This window comes from Artibeus jamaicensis, unplaced genomic scaffold (genome assembly GCF_021234435.1).
Source record: "Artibeus jamaicensis isolate MK-2021 breed Jamaican fruit bat unplaced genomic scaffold, CSHL_Jam_final contig_1582, whole genome shotgun sequence".
Lineage (NCBI taxonomy): Eukaryota > Metazoa > Chordata > Mammalia > Chiroptera > Phyllostomidae > Artibeus > Artibeus jamaicensis.
Genome location: NW_026521309.1, coordinates 603,131 through 616,583, shown reverse-complemented (window position 1 = coordinate 616,583; position 13,453 = coordinate 603,131). Strand labels below are relative to the sequence as shown.

The following is a 13,453-nucleotide window of genomic DNA, read 5'->3' as shown; positions in this document are numbered from 1 at the left end:
AACCTAATTTGGACCCATGGAATCGAGGTATCAAGTGGTAGCTCCCACCAACAAAGGAACTTTTAAATTTGTGTCAGATCACAGAGCTGCAAAGTGCCCGAGTTGCACAGAAAGTGGTTTATTGCTTTTAGAACAAAATAAGAAGCTCTCGGAACTCTAAGAAGAAAATACTTTTAGAACTTTTCTAAACACTATTTTGTCAACTGATGAAGTAGACACTTCAATATATAAAACTTTCCAGAGGCAAGTGCCTGAGCTGGATGGCACAGCTCCCAACTGTGTGCACACCGAGCTGTCCCATCTGACGCAGCTAACTGCTTAGAAGTAGGGCTTGCGCTTTCGGCCAGTGTACTGAGTGTCAGGTCTGACTTCCCTGTGAAAAAATAAAGGGTGGGAGGAACATGAGTTTTGGAAGAAAGAACAAAAAACCTCTGGGACCCCTTCAAATATAGGTAAGCCTTTAGTTTTAATGGTCAAGACAGCCCTTTAACCCCAGCAGCCTATCCCCAATCCAGATACTCACTTGCCCTGACGCCTGCGGCGCTCCTTCTTCTCCAGCACCCACTCGCGGCTCTTTTTCACCACTCCGCTGTTCCTTACCACCCCACTCCTTGCAGTCCTATATGGGACCCTGTGCAGGAAACAGAGCTGTGAGCTGATGTTTGGAGCAGCCTGGCTAGCACCCAGATGAATCCAGACAGGGAAAAATGGTGAGCTTCCTTTTTATTTATTGATATATTTTAGGGAGAGGGGGAAGAGAAATACCTGCCTGTTCCACTTACCTGTGCATTCTTTATGGTTGATTCTTTTCTATGTGCCCTGACTGGGGGTGGAACCCACAACCTTGACATACCAGGACAATGCTCTACCCAGCCAGGGCTAAATGGTGAGCTTCCTTCAAGTTAGAGGTAGCCTCAGATGCCCCTTCTACAATAAAGTCCCACTTGTGGATACACCTCCCCATCCTGGGGTCAAAGACATTTATTTAAGTAGGAGGGCCAGGAGGTGCAAGGTCCCACTCAACTCATAGGCATCTTTGTGGCAGGTGACAGCTTATTGGGTCTGCATACATCCTTTCTGTGGTACGAGCAGGCGGGGCGGGTAAGGCTGCTTTTGGGGTAACCTAGACCAGAACTGGCTTTGTAAGACCCTAGCAGTATCCCCAGAAAGCTAGAGGCCCAATGCCCACTGCTGCTACTTAAGGCCCTAGTCTGGTTGTGAGGTCAGCATACCCCATCAAGTAGGGGTTCCCAGCAACAAATAAATGTCCGAGGCAGGAAAACACAGCTGCCCAACTTGTGGCAGCCCTGACAATAATCCTCAAGGGTTGATCTTGGCCTCCAGTCATGGCTGAGGAGAAAAGAAACCCCCTGCAGCCCCATGAGAGACAGGCCCTGAGAACAGGGAAAACTGCCTGAGCTCCCAAACCCCTTTCCCACCTGGCAGTTGGGATCACACTTTCCAGCCTAACTCCAACCAAACAGGGAAGCTTGCCATTTGCGTGATCACCATTTCCCGAGCACCTGCATGCACAGCCCATGGATATTCCATAATGGCTATGAACCCGCCTTGCCCTTGAAGAGTTCATGGCTGGGCTATGGCAGAGATCATTCACACATGCAAAGTAGAGAAAGGACCAGGAGCTGCTAAGGGAGTGACAGCAAAGTAATAGCACAGGGTCTGGCAAAAATTAGAGGGCCATGGAGATAAGCTGGTATTTCTACAGGCAGGTGGTGGACACAGAATTCCAGACAAGCAGCAATACATGAAACGAGATACTTAAAGGAGTAAATAGGGAACATTAGGGAAGAGGAGTCCTGTGTGCTTGGAGTCATGGGTATAGGAAGTGTCCAAGTGAGACTCTAAGGGTCTGTGGAGGATTAATTACCTCCTGCACAAGTTCCCTCCTGCTTGAGGACCAGTGGAAGCCGGACTGTATGACAGACCCTTTCTGTTGCTACTTTTCATGTTTTAGAAAAACTCAGAATCTTATTATTTTTTTAAATCAATCTCACTTGGCTGGGCCAGTTCATGGAGATGTGAACACCAGCAAGGAGTGTGCCCTCCCTTCAGTAAGCAGTGGGAAATCGATGATGTTTTATACCAAAGGAATGACACAACATGACCAAGACTTTATAGAGTGTAGGGGCAGTGATTCGTGAAAGAAACTTAAGAAAGTCCACAACTAGGGAGCAGGAAACAACTGCAAACTGGGACCTGGAGATGCAGGACTAATCCTTATGCATCTGTAAGGAAGGGCAAGCCGTGAGCCACAGCAGGAATGATGGTAGACAATCATCAGGGGACATTAAGGTAGCAGGTGAAGATGGTGAGTGGCCCAGACCACAGGTGGGTAACAGTAGCAAATGCCAGAGGTGGACTGAACCTTTCGAGAGTGGTTTAGAAGTGGTTCAGAAGCAGAGGGCAGATAGCAAGAATTAAGGAATGCACAGGTGAAATAATATTGACACAAAAGAAATAAACAAATCAAGTAAAGGTTTTTAAAACTTTTAAATTCACCTATTTATTTGTAAGTGGCCAGAATGTAATTAGAGAGAAGTGATAGTAATGGGTGAAGTTTGATAATCCTTCCAACAGGCAAAAGCCTCTGCCCTTCCCTCCCCAAATCAGGACTTGGAAGAGTAAGAGCCTGCCGAACCGGGGGAGACGATGTCTGTGCTAGCCACTGTGCCGAGTCTTGTAAAAACATGTTTTCTACTCCTCAACACACTGCCCAAGTAGGTGGCAATATCTCCCCTTTTTAAGTAGATAAATGTATCCTCAGGTCATAAAACTTACCCAAGTTTACAGTTAGAACATGCTGTCTGTAGACACCGGTGTAAGGACAAGAGGGATCCTAAGATGGATGGAGTGAGTTAAACAACCTGTACTTCATCTGTGAAGTAGACAGGACCACTCACTAAGAGCAAGTGTTGGGTGCCTTAGAGCAGAAAACATCTAGAAGAGCTCCTAAGTCCCCATGGGGAATGGGCTGAAGAAGCTAAGAGAGAACTACAAGGGACAAGGGAGCAAACTGCATAAATCTGTAGTAGACACAAAAACACAATCATTTTCACTATCAATGGGCCTTCCAAAAACTCATTGAATTCTCTCCCCTTTATTCCTCTTAAATGTCTTCAAAGTCTTAATCCCTTCCACTTATCAATCAAAAGTAAGAAATAATTCCTCCTTCACTATCCTTAATTCTTCATTCAACAAATATTGAATACCTTTTATTAACAAGACTCTCTTCTGATGTCAAGGATATAAAACCAGTCCCTACCAAGTTTTCATTCTCACTGGGGATACAAACAACCAAGTAAACAAATACATGACTTAGAGCACTTAAAGGTGTTAAGGAAAATAAAGGTAAGGAGAACTCAACTGAAGATAATAAACAAAGGAATTGCAAGATATTTTAACAATGAAAAAGGAAAGAATCAGCCTTGCTGCTGTTTGGAAAATGGAAAGAAGCAAAGATTGAAGGCAGGGAGACAAGTGGGCAGCTTTCTGTAATCGAGGAAAAACTGGTGGGAGTGGGGAAACGGGCTGGAATTGGGATATACGTTGAGGGGAGGGGTGCAGGATTCACTGACAAACTGACTGGGTATGAAATGTAAGGAAGGCAGGAATAGCTGAGAATGGTAAATAATGGAGGAAGGAGGCTTAGGGGTGAAAACCAAGAGCTCTGTTTTATTCTAGACCTGTGTGGGAAGTTCAGGTATGGATACTCAGAAGGCACTTTGGAAATCAGAGGCAGGATTGAAGCCAAGGATCTAAGTCTCAGACTTATAAACCTGTAGTTGGTATTTAAGGCAGTGCAGAGAGAAAAGGGGTCCAGGATGGGTCCCAGAGTGCTTCAGAAGAGGGGCCAGCAAAGTGGACTGAGAAGGAACAACCAGTAAGGTTAAGAGAAAACCAGGACAGTGAGTGGGGAGGCCAAGTGAGAAAAGTGTTAAGTGATGACACACTGCGTCAGCTCCTTCCGAGTAGGCAAGTTAAGATAAACAAAAAGTAGGAAAAAAGGCTGAGAAGTGACCACAGACTTGGCAAGACAGACTGGTGGTGGCCTTGACAAGAGCAATTTGTGATGAAACAGAAACATGAGCCAGAGAACAGGATTGAGAGAATGGTAGGGGAGAAGCAAGAAGAGGCAAGTAGTTTTGTTATGTTAAAAGAAGCAAATAAATAAGGTGGTAGCTTGGAGTTTTTAATGGGTAAAAGGAGGATCTCTTGGAAGACATGAGAAATTTGTGCAGCATGTTTGTGAACTGATAGGAATAATCCAGAAGAGTAAAGATTAGGATGCAGGAGAGGGGAGAGTCACAGGAGTCAAGAGGGAATGGGATCTAGGACGCAGGTGGAGGAGGCAGCCCAGGGAAGGAGGGGACAGCTTGCCAGGCATGGCAAGAAGGCAGGCAGACAGGAAGGCTGCAAGGCTGCTGCTCACAGACATTCCAGTTTAAGGCAGGAGCAGGCACAGGCATAAGGGGTTCCGGTTCTAATACCACCTTGGTGTCACTGCCACATCTGATCCTGAGACTTGGTGAAAGCAGAAGAGAAATGGAGTAGTCTTGCTATCTCCAGCTTCCTCTGCCACGTCTAACAAACCTAGCAGCAGCAGCTCCTTGAAGATGAGGGGTGTTCACCTATGGTTCACTTTACCTCTTATTCATGAATGTGGATTCCCTGGCTGCCTCTTCATCCTTAACTTCATTCAGGCCCTGTGGGAACCAAAGCACTTTTAGATCACCCTGGAGATCTCTCAACCCATCTGTCCTACCCCAGAAGGCCTGGACAACCACCACACCTAAGCCCTCCTGAAAGGGAGGCCAGCCTCACAAGAAGGGAACCCAAAAGACATGGGCCTGAAAACTCAGGCTCCCTCACCTTTGGCAGAAAGGTCGATGGTCCAGAAAATAAACAGAGGTAGAACCTGAAACAAGAAAAGTGCAAGGACTCAAAGCCTTGTAGGGCAAGACAAGTCCTCACCTGCCCTTCCAAAACCAGACGCTGTGCCTCAGGGACCCAATCACCAACACTACTCTGGTCCACACCACCACCCTCTGTCCAGCAGCACAAGCAGCACACTGGTCCCCAGCACTCACTTCTTTGCTTTGGCACTGTTGGGGTAGTCCACCACCACACCACCAGTGAAGCCAGCCTTAATGGCCTGGGTTGTAATCAGCTCCAGCTGAGGAGAGAACATCTGTGAGTCAGAGAAACTGGGGAAACATGGCTTTCCCTCACTCCCTGTAAGCCGGTCTAAGAACAGACTTTGCCTGGGGGAACTAAAGGTCTTCTTCATTAGATTGTTCTTAATTCTGAGTCCCCAAAAGCCATGTAGAGGAAAGTGCAAGCTAGAAACAGCCATGGCAACCACCTCCCTCAGGGAATTACAGAATGAGCACCTCACTTCTTAGCTTAGGGACCCATCTACCCACTCAAACCTCAGGAAAGAAATGGCCACCAGCTGGGAGGCTGATCCATTCATGGTATTATCCAGGGGCAACACACAACTTATCAAGGTCTATAACTCTGACCTCCTCATTACTCCTGCATATTGCATTACACTCCATAGAAAAGACAACTGTAGATGTTCTCTGAAACCTCCCCCATTTATATATTTGGTTATGGGAACGAGTAATATATCATATTACCTGTGATATCATCTTATCTATCACAAGATAATAAACAACCTACCCTACCCCCACAGATTATCAGTCCTGATGTCCTCCTTAGGACATCAGGTCATAAACGTGCCACCGGGGCCGCAGGGACCACTCTCATGCACTCATTCCATCATTTTCCCATCGAGCTACATAAATTTCCTTGTTTTGTCACTTCCCAATAGTAGGAAGGCAGGAAAAGGACAGTTTACCTATTCTGGGCCCCTCCACCTTCCCTGTACCTCCTGGTAGCCAAGAGGCTCACCTGCTCTGAGTTCTCAGGGTACAGCTGCAGAACAGCTCGGGCTCCCCGCACCTACAAGAAATGGAAACATTCACTACCTTACAAATCTCCCATGTGGTCAGGACCCAGACACTCCACCCTTTTGTATTCATTGATATTGGAGTTCCATTATGTACAAAGCACTGTTCTTAGAATTGGGGATACAGCCATGAACAAAAGAGATGGCCTCTGAACTTTTGCAGCAATGATTAAAAGCCAAAAAGAAAAATAAATGAGGGCAAAAGGATAGTGAATGACAAGAGACTGCTGAGTTTACTTTTGGTTCAAGGAAGGCCTCTCTTGGAGGGATACTCGAGCAAAGACCTGAATACAGTGGGAGTGGTCATTCAAACATGAGGGAAGGGCATCTCAGCAGAGAGAGAGAGGCAAATACAAAGGGCCTCAGAATTTCAGGGTTAGCCCCAGTGCACAAAGAGAAGAGAAACTTTGTAATGCATAAGACCAGCCAACCACAGGAACAACCCATCCTAGGTGAGATGGGGAGACTAAGGAGACCAAGAAACACCTGATTCTTTCAAAAATGCAAAATAACGTTTTTGGGACTTCCTGCTTCCCATCTTGAACATCAGCAGGTAGGAAGAGGAAGGGATGGGAGTTGGAGGATGTGGGCACTCTGGAAGGTATGCTCAGTGTGTCCTGGACATGATGTCCCTGTCCCCACTCTGTGGAGTCCATGTCCCCAAACCAACTTCTGATTAAAATTCAGGAAAGTGGACACAGAAATTGTAATTGGTCTCAGATTTTGACATCCGCATCTTTTGCATTTCATTAAAGAGTATTAAGCCCACTGAGCTCTCTGTTTAGGCTGAGGATCACAATAAGGTCCTGCCACCCCTTGCAGTCCCATGTGAATAGCCCTGCCTTGAGACTCTACTTCATCTCTTTACCTGCAGGGCAAGGGAGGGATAGGCAGCGAACCCAGATGGATTGATCTTATACTCACCAGCACAGAATAAAGAGAAGTGAAAAAGCAGTACAGGCGCTTGGCAGGGATGTCAGACTTCTTATTAGCATTACAAAGCCACTGCACAGCAGAAATGCTAAAAAAGTGGAAGGAACCTAGTCAGGAAAGTGACCAGCACACACTGCTCACCATACATCTTCAGGACTCATACACCACACATCCTTGATCTCCAGGTAAAACCCTCCTGCCCACTCCCCCCTCTTTCTTTTCTTGTACAGGTCCACTTCAGGTCACTATTCTACAACACTGGACCAAACAGGGTATACAGGTCAGCACTAACTTCCTTGCAGTCAGTTCAAAGAAACATTTTCTCAACCTTTTTCTACATGTATCTCAAGTTCAAAATTACTCAACCATATCAAAAGGCTCTCTCCCACCTACCTCTTAACGTTCCCTAGCTCCAAATCAAGGGAAATGTTTCGCAGTACTTACAAAGTCATTCACTTCCTCTCTTCCAAAATCAGATCCTTCAACTGTACTTGCCAAGTGTCTCCACAATCCCAATTAAAATTTCAAGCAACTACCACATTGTCCTTTCTGGCATTCACTTCCTCAGTGCTGTGAACACCCATCCACAGAACCTCAAACCCTGCTGATCTGTGCACTGCCTCTCCAAGGTTTTATTTTCCTCTACCCATCTCCTAGGTCAGCACTTATCCCCTCAATTATTTCAACAACCTCTCCTCTCTTCTAAATAATATTCCTAAACCACAGATCTTATGTTGTCAATCCCCAGCTCCCCATCAACCACTGAATAAAGCCCAAGCTTCTTAGGACAGAGTTAAAAATCTTCTAGAACTCAACTCCACACAATCTGAACTTCCATGAAATTTCGCACTCATGCCTATGATCTATTTGATAGATTCTATCAGACTCCTCTCCCCACCCACCTCCCTGCCTTTGCTCACACGATTCCTTCACTCAGAAAACCTCTCCATGACTATTCAGACTCTTCCCAGCCTTCAAGACCCAACCCCAGCCCCTCCTTTCTTAAGATTTTTCTGTGCTCTCTTGCTTCTCTTCACAATCCTGGCGTACAACTCCCTAGTACACCTCCACACTCAGCCTTGTGTTTAACTTGGTCCATGTCTTTTAAACATGGAGCCTTAAGAACAGGGACTGTATTTTATCTCTAAACTCCACAGCACCCTGTACAATGTCTTACATATAACAAACATTAAAAAAGAAAAAAGGAAGGCCTGCCATCCTATCTCACCTCTTAAAAACGAACTAAAAATGACTATTTACCATTAAAACACACAGATCATATAAATGGTAGTTTTCTACAACTTTAGAACATCTCACCTAATCATCACTAAGAAACAATTACTATCCTTGAAAGAACTTTTTTCTCTGATCTTGTTCCCAGAAGTGAATAAGAATAAAATCTTCGAATCCAAATTTTTACTCACCCAGATCCCTACTCCGCATCCTTACTGCTCAACCCACTATCACAGTTCTCTCCACCAGATAATGATTAAACTGACTTCCTCCCCATGCCCTATCTCCACTCCATCAACAAAACACTATGCTGGATACTGACCAGAACTTACCACCTAAGACAAAGAACAACTTTGTTTTAACAGTAACTTCAATTGCCTAAGATTCATTATTAAAGTACTAAGTACAAGCTAAACCTTGACTGACGGCCCAGAAAGGATTCCTAAGCTGCTGAAGATTTTGGAGCAGTCTAGGCAACACTCCACTGCAAACTTCTAATAAAGCAACAACATGGCTGGTAGAGCCCCCAAGATGGCTGCGGGGGCTTGATGAGATGGCTGGTGGGACCCACAAGATGGCAGCTGGGGTGCACAAGATGGCTCCTGTTCGCTCAAGAAGTCCACCCCTCCCCTACCACAAACACTCAAAACTGACAGAGAATCCATACCTATGGTGCCTGGACCTGGCAGTGCAAGACAAGCACAGGAGTAGTGGACAGTATTGAAATACAAAAAAAAAACAAAACATATTTTGGGGCCTTGCTCCAACCTTATATAAATCTAAAAATCCCATGGTATGTTTAAGTATCCCATATGACTCTGCTGCACAACCAGGTATAACAAAAAGGGCCTGCAAGTCTATAAGCAAAACATGAAAACTTTTACCTAATACAACCATCAAAGGAGCCTGGTTTAAAGGGGATGCCCTGGCCCATGTCCCCCAGAAGCAGGTCTCCTAGTGCTTCTCGGTCCAAGGCTGCATCTACATCGGAGGAGAATAAGGGAAACAGATGATATGCATAAGCTGCTCCATATTCATGAGTGTAGTCCACTGCAGTGCTAAATGCACTTACCTAAATGCACAACATACTTACCTAACATGGCGGGGCTGATGTCGATGCCCACCCATAAGTGCCCCTCATCTGTGAGATAATCTCCACTCAGCCCAGTACCACAGCTGGAAAATACAATCAAATAGAAACTCAATAGGATGAATAGCAAAAATGCCCCACGACCTAGACAATCTGCCTAGGCCCCATGATCTCACCCAACATCCAACAGGTAACAGGGCTTATCATCAGGCAGACAAAGGAGCTCCAATGCTCGCCCAGCCATCTTAGTCTGGATATCAATCATCCTAGAGCTAGGAAGGCAAAAACACAAGCAAGTGGTAAAGTCCTGGGCAAAAACTGCATCCAGACAATGATGATGACAACAACAAAAAAACCAAATGCACTTTCCCCGTCAACAAAGTCAACCACAACTACTTAAAAGTGACCCCAAATATCCAGATAACACAGTGTTTTATTGTGACACAAAATATAACTGTACTCAATGCAAAACTAATATAAAGGAATCAAAGCACATAACTAATTGGGTATTTTCAAATGTATCAGGCTTTGATGTTGTATTACTTAAGAACATTGTCTGGAAACTTACCCACCACACTCTCAGACATAAGGATCAACAATGCACGACAAAAATCAATAGCTGTGATATCCATGAGAAATATAACATAAGCCATATATGACTTTAGAGTAACCATGCTTCAAATGAAACTGTATAAAATTAACTGTAATAGTCCAATACACCTAAATAATATATTTTACCTAACCCAACATACTCAAGTTATTTCAATACGTAATCAATGTAAAAATGATCAATAAAGTACTTCACGGTTTCATTTTTAAGTTATTCAGATTAGATATGTTCTCATGGATGACTGATGGCTGGCTACTGGTTACCACTGTACAGAATAGGTCTATAATATATCCGGCTTTCCAAAAATCCAGTATCCGCAGAAGAATTTTCTATAGAGTGGTGTATCGGAAAGGACAGATCTGAAAGTCTCTGCTCTAGCCTTCTGTTATTTACTTTCTATTACAGAAATAACTACCCTCTACGAAACTCAGATGCCACACCAACATTTGTCAAGAGGACTTAATGATATAATACAAAAAGAGAACACAATAAACATTCTATGAACATTTCCTTTCCCCCAATAGCGCTAACCTCTTACACCTATCCACTGCTTCCAGCCTATGTTACCACATACCTAAAACCAAGTTGTCACAATAAACTTTGAAAACAACCCGGAGAAACACGGCATCATTCCCATATTTATGCTGAAGTAACTGATGGCCATTTGATTCAAAGATTTAACTGAAGTAGATTTTGCCACTCTAAAAAATTAGATGAACTCTGCTCCCTTCCTCCCACCTCCATCCCCAAAATTCTGCATGCTTTCCAAGCAATGTCCCAAATCAGGGTGACTTGCGGGTTGCCGACTCCCGACGCTGCTCAACATCCAGACCCCCTTACTTGCGTAAGTATTTCCGGGCTTCAGTCTTGTCATAAAACTGCGGGAGAGAAAAGGGGAGTAGGGGGAGAAATTAAGACACGAAGAGCCTGTAACAACCGGATGCCCAAGAGCCACACGACTCACCAGCTCCGGGGGTCCCCCGTACTCCGGTCTGCGTCCGCCACACGCCATTCCTTGACCTCCTCTGCCAGGTGGCTCAAGCGTCCGGCTTTTATACGAACAGCTCCACGCCTGCGTCGTAATACGCGTGTTCCACTCCTCCCTGCCTTCTGTTTTCTCGATTGGCTACAGGCCCGACACGTAGAGAACAAGGCACGTTTCCCATTGGCTAGTTAATGTTTGCACCGCCCTCCAGATTCATTCAAGATGGCAGCCAAGCTCGACCTGAGGTGGCCGCGGCTGTTAATGTGGAACCTGTGGTTGGTTCGGGGGCCTCCACAAAACCGGGTGTCGTGCTTGGGCTTAGAAGTGAGGGCTTATTCTCGGGGCGACGGCCCGTACTCGCGTACGGCGCTGTATGAGCTGCTCGGCGTTCCCTCCACGGCCACGCAGGCGCAAATCAAGGCCGCCTACTACCGGCAAAGCTTCCTCTACCACCCAGATCGCAACTCGGGGAGCGCTGAGGCTGCCGAACGCTTTACGCGCATCTCCGAGGCATACGTGGTGCTGGGCAGTCCCACCCTGCGCCGCAAGTATGACCGCGGCCTCCTCAGCGACTTGGATCTGCGCGGACCTGGCGTCCAGCCTTCCAAGGCTCCCTCAGGGGACTCTGGCTCGCCCCGCACCTCGCCGCCTCGGCCCCACAGCGGTGGTCAGACTGCGTCGGGCGCCAACCGCACTATGTTCGACTTTGACGCCTTCTACCAGGCACACTACGGAGAACAGCTGGAGCGCGAACGCCGTCTCAGGGCCCGGCGTGAGGCCTTTCGCAAGCAGCAGGAGGATCGGGCTAAGAAGGGCTTCCGTTGGGACGAAACCCGAGACACGACTTTAGTCTTCCTTTTCCTTACAGTCTTCATCATCATGGGCTTTCGTTTTTAACCGCAGAGAGAGAAGGGGAGCATCCCCCAGCCAGACCCCAGAAAATGGCCTTTCCTGTCTTGAACCCTTCGCCTTCCATAGTCTACCTCTGCTGGGGTCCGAAGGAACCGCTCTCTCCTCTTCCCCACCCTCCCAGCATGGCCCTACCCTTGCCGACCAGAAAAGGAGACTTTTTGGTGCCCAAGAAGGAGGCCCCAAAATGAAGAGCCCTGAAAGGCCCGAGAGTGAAGGGTTTTCTGGAATCCCTTGGGTACCTGTTTCCAGAAGTTGCCTTCTGATGTTGTCAACTTCTGGAACACTTACTCTGGCTTTTTTGTAGAACACTGAGAAAGAATTGTCTACTCCTGCCCCCATATTCGTACTGGGGGTCTCTGTAACCTTGAAACGTGCAATGTGACCAATTGTTGGCTGCCAAAAGAAAAATTCTGGGGTTGTACAACCTTGTCTTTCTGTGAGTTCCACAAGCCACAGGTGAGACCTGATGTAGGCACAAAATGTGATGTGTGGAAGCCTTGCTATTCTGTGGTCAGTCCCAAACTCCACTCCCCCTTCTATTGGTGACATGAGGGAGTGGGAAAGCAAGGTCATCGAGGATAAGGAATGAATGTTCCTGTGCCCATAGTTATCTAACATATGACCTTGGAGAAGTTACTCTGTGGGTATGACAGCAGAAAGCAAATCATTTGCTTTCTTGAGGTCTGTCACACTTCATTGTTTATAGGTCTAATGGGCTCAATGGTTAAAACATGCTAGTGGAGTCAAGTTTATCCTTGGATCAGTATACCTGTCTCCTGGTCATCCCTGTAACAGGAGCGAGCCCTATGGCTAAGGATACAACCCAAACCTCCTAGAAATAAAGCTTCTCAGTGTAGCCCACCCTTTTCAGCTTGCAGTGTTCCATGTAGGTCCTAAAAGCCATGTTCTAGAATCGTGCATGGTTGCTTGAGGCTGTGGGGAATTTGGGGAGTTTGGAGTTGGTGAGACTACTGAGGATTAGGAGGCCAGGGGTGGAAACTCGGTTGCTTGTTCAGAACTGCATGTGGATTTTTTTCTGTTTTGAATTTGTGCTATGCAGTTGGTCAGCCCACTTGACTAGAGTGGTAATAGTTACCCTCTCTTAACCCCTAGTAACTGCACATGGGGAGTGTATGGCTGTGAGGTTGTCAGTGCTGGAATGTTTACGTACTGGGGCTGAGTGTAAAGCTGTATGATAGAAAAACCTTTGCAAGAGATCTATAGATCCACAAGGGTACAGGTCTGAGTCTAGAGCGTAGACACAGCCAGAGGTGCTTTAGTATATTCGTACCAATTCCTGCATTCACACTCCTGTGTGAAATCCCTGTGTAAATTGGGATAAACCCATAGCTAGTTCAGTTTGGTCTCTTCAATTCTCTCTAGTCTTAGAAAAGTCAGGGGCAAGCCCTTATGGCAGTGGTCCCCAACCTTTTTGGCACCAAGTACCGGTTTCGTGGAAGACAGGTTTTCCACAGACCGGGTTAAGGGGGATGATTTCAAGATGATTCAGACACATTACATTCAAGCTCACCTCCTGCTGAGCAGCCCATTTCCTAAGAGGCCCAGACCAGTACCAGTCCACTGCCTAGAGGTTGGGGACCCATGCCTTATGGGTTTGTAGTAACCACACAGTTCAATAGTAAAGATTTGAGCCCACCCTGGTTCAGGCCAGTTGTGCTTAGTGAGCCTGAATTTGTG

At 46.2% G+C, this 13,453-nt stretch overlaps 2 protein-coding genes and 1 non-coding gene across 3 annotated transcripts; 1 reads left to right on the top strand and 2 right to left on the bottom strand.

Annotated features, from left to right (window-relative positions):
* Positions 1-102: 102 nt before the first annotated feature.
* On the bottom strand, positions 103-10,929 carry BUD23 (BUD23 rRNA methyltransferase and ribosome maturation factor). The gene is made up of 12 exons (XM_037154741.2): positions 10,823-10,929; positions 10,699-10,736; positions 9,425-9,520; positions 9,252-9,334; positions 9,043-9,139; positions 6,917-7,013; positions 5,935-5,985; positions 5,109-5,194; positions 4,891-4,936; positions 4,666-4,724; positions 524-631; positions 103-373 (listed from the first exon to the last, which is right to left on the bottom strand). Exons 1-12 carry the CDS (start codon positions 10,868-10,870, stop codon positions 319-321), a joined length of 864 nt encoding a protein of 287 aa, XP_037010636.1. The 5' UTR covers positions 10,871-10,929; the 3' UTR covers positions 103-318.
* LOC119056376 (small Cajal body-specific RNA 20) lies at positions 1,263-1,394 on the bottom strand. Its single transcript, XR_005083872.1, has one exon. It is a non-coding gene; the product is annotated as a small Cajal body-specific RNA 20 (non-coding RNA).
* Positions 10,930-11,049: 120 nt separating the features above from the next.
* DNAJC30 (DnaJ heat shock protein family (Hsp40) member C30) lies at positions 11,050-12,179 on the top strand. The gene has a single exon (XM_037154742.2). The coding sequence runs from the start codon at positions 11,066-11,068 to the stop codon at positions 11,738-11,740; it is 675 nt and encodes a 224-aa protein (XP_037010637.1). The 5' UTR covers positions 11,050-11,065; the 3' UTR covers positions 11,741-12,179.
* The last annotated feature ends 1,274 nt before the right edge of the window (positions 12,180-13,453 follow it).

Coding starts and splice junctions, on each gene's coding strand:
- BUD23 (XM_037154741.2), bottom strand. CDS start 10,870: ATGGCGTGTGGCGGACGCAGACCGGAGTACGGGGGACCCCCGGAGCTG. Junction 7,014..9,042: donor TCCTTTGATGGTTGTATTAG/GTAAAAGTTTTC, acceptor CCACTTTTTTAG/CATTTCTGCTGTGCAGTGGC. Junction 632..4,665: donor TCCACATTCATGAATAAGAG/GTAAAGTGAACC, acceptor TTTCCTGCACAG/GGTCCCATATAGGACTGCAA.
- DNAJC30 (XM_037154742.2), top strand. CDS start 11,066: ATGGCAGCCAAGCTCGACCTGAGGTGGCCGCGGCTGTTAATGTGGAAC.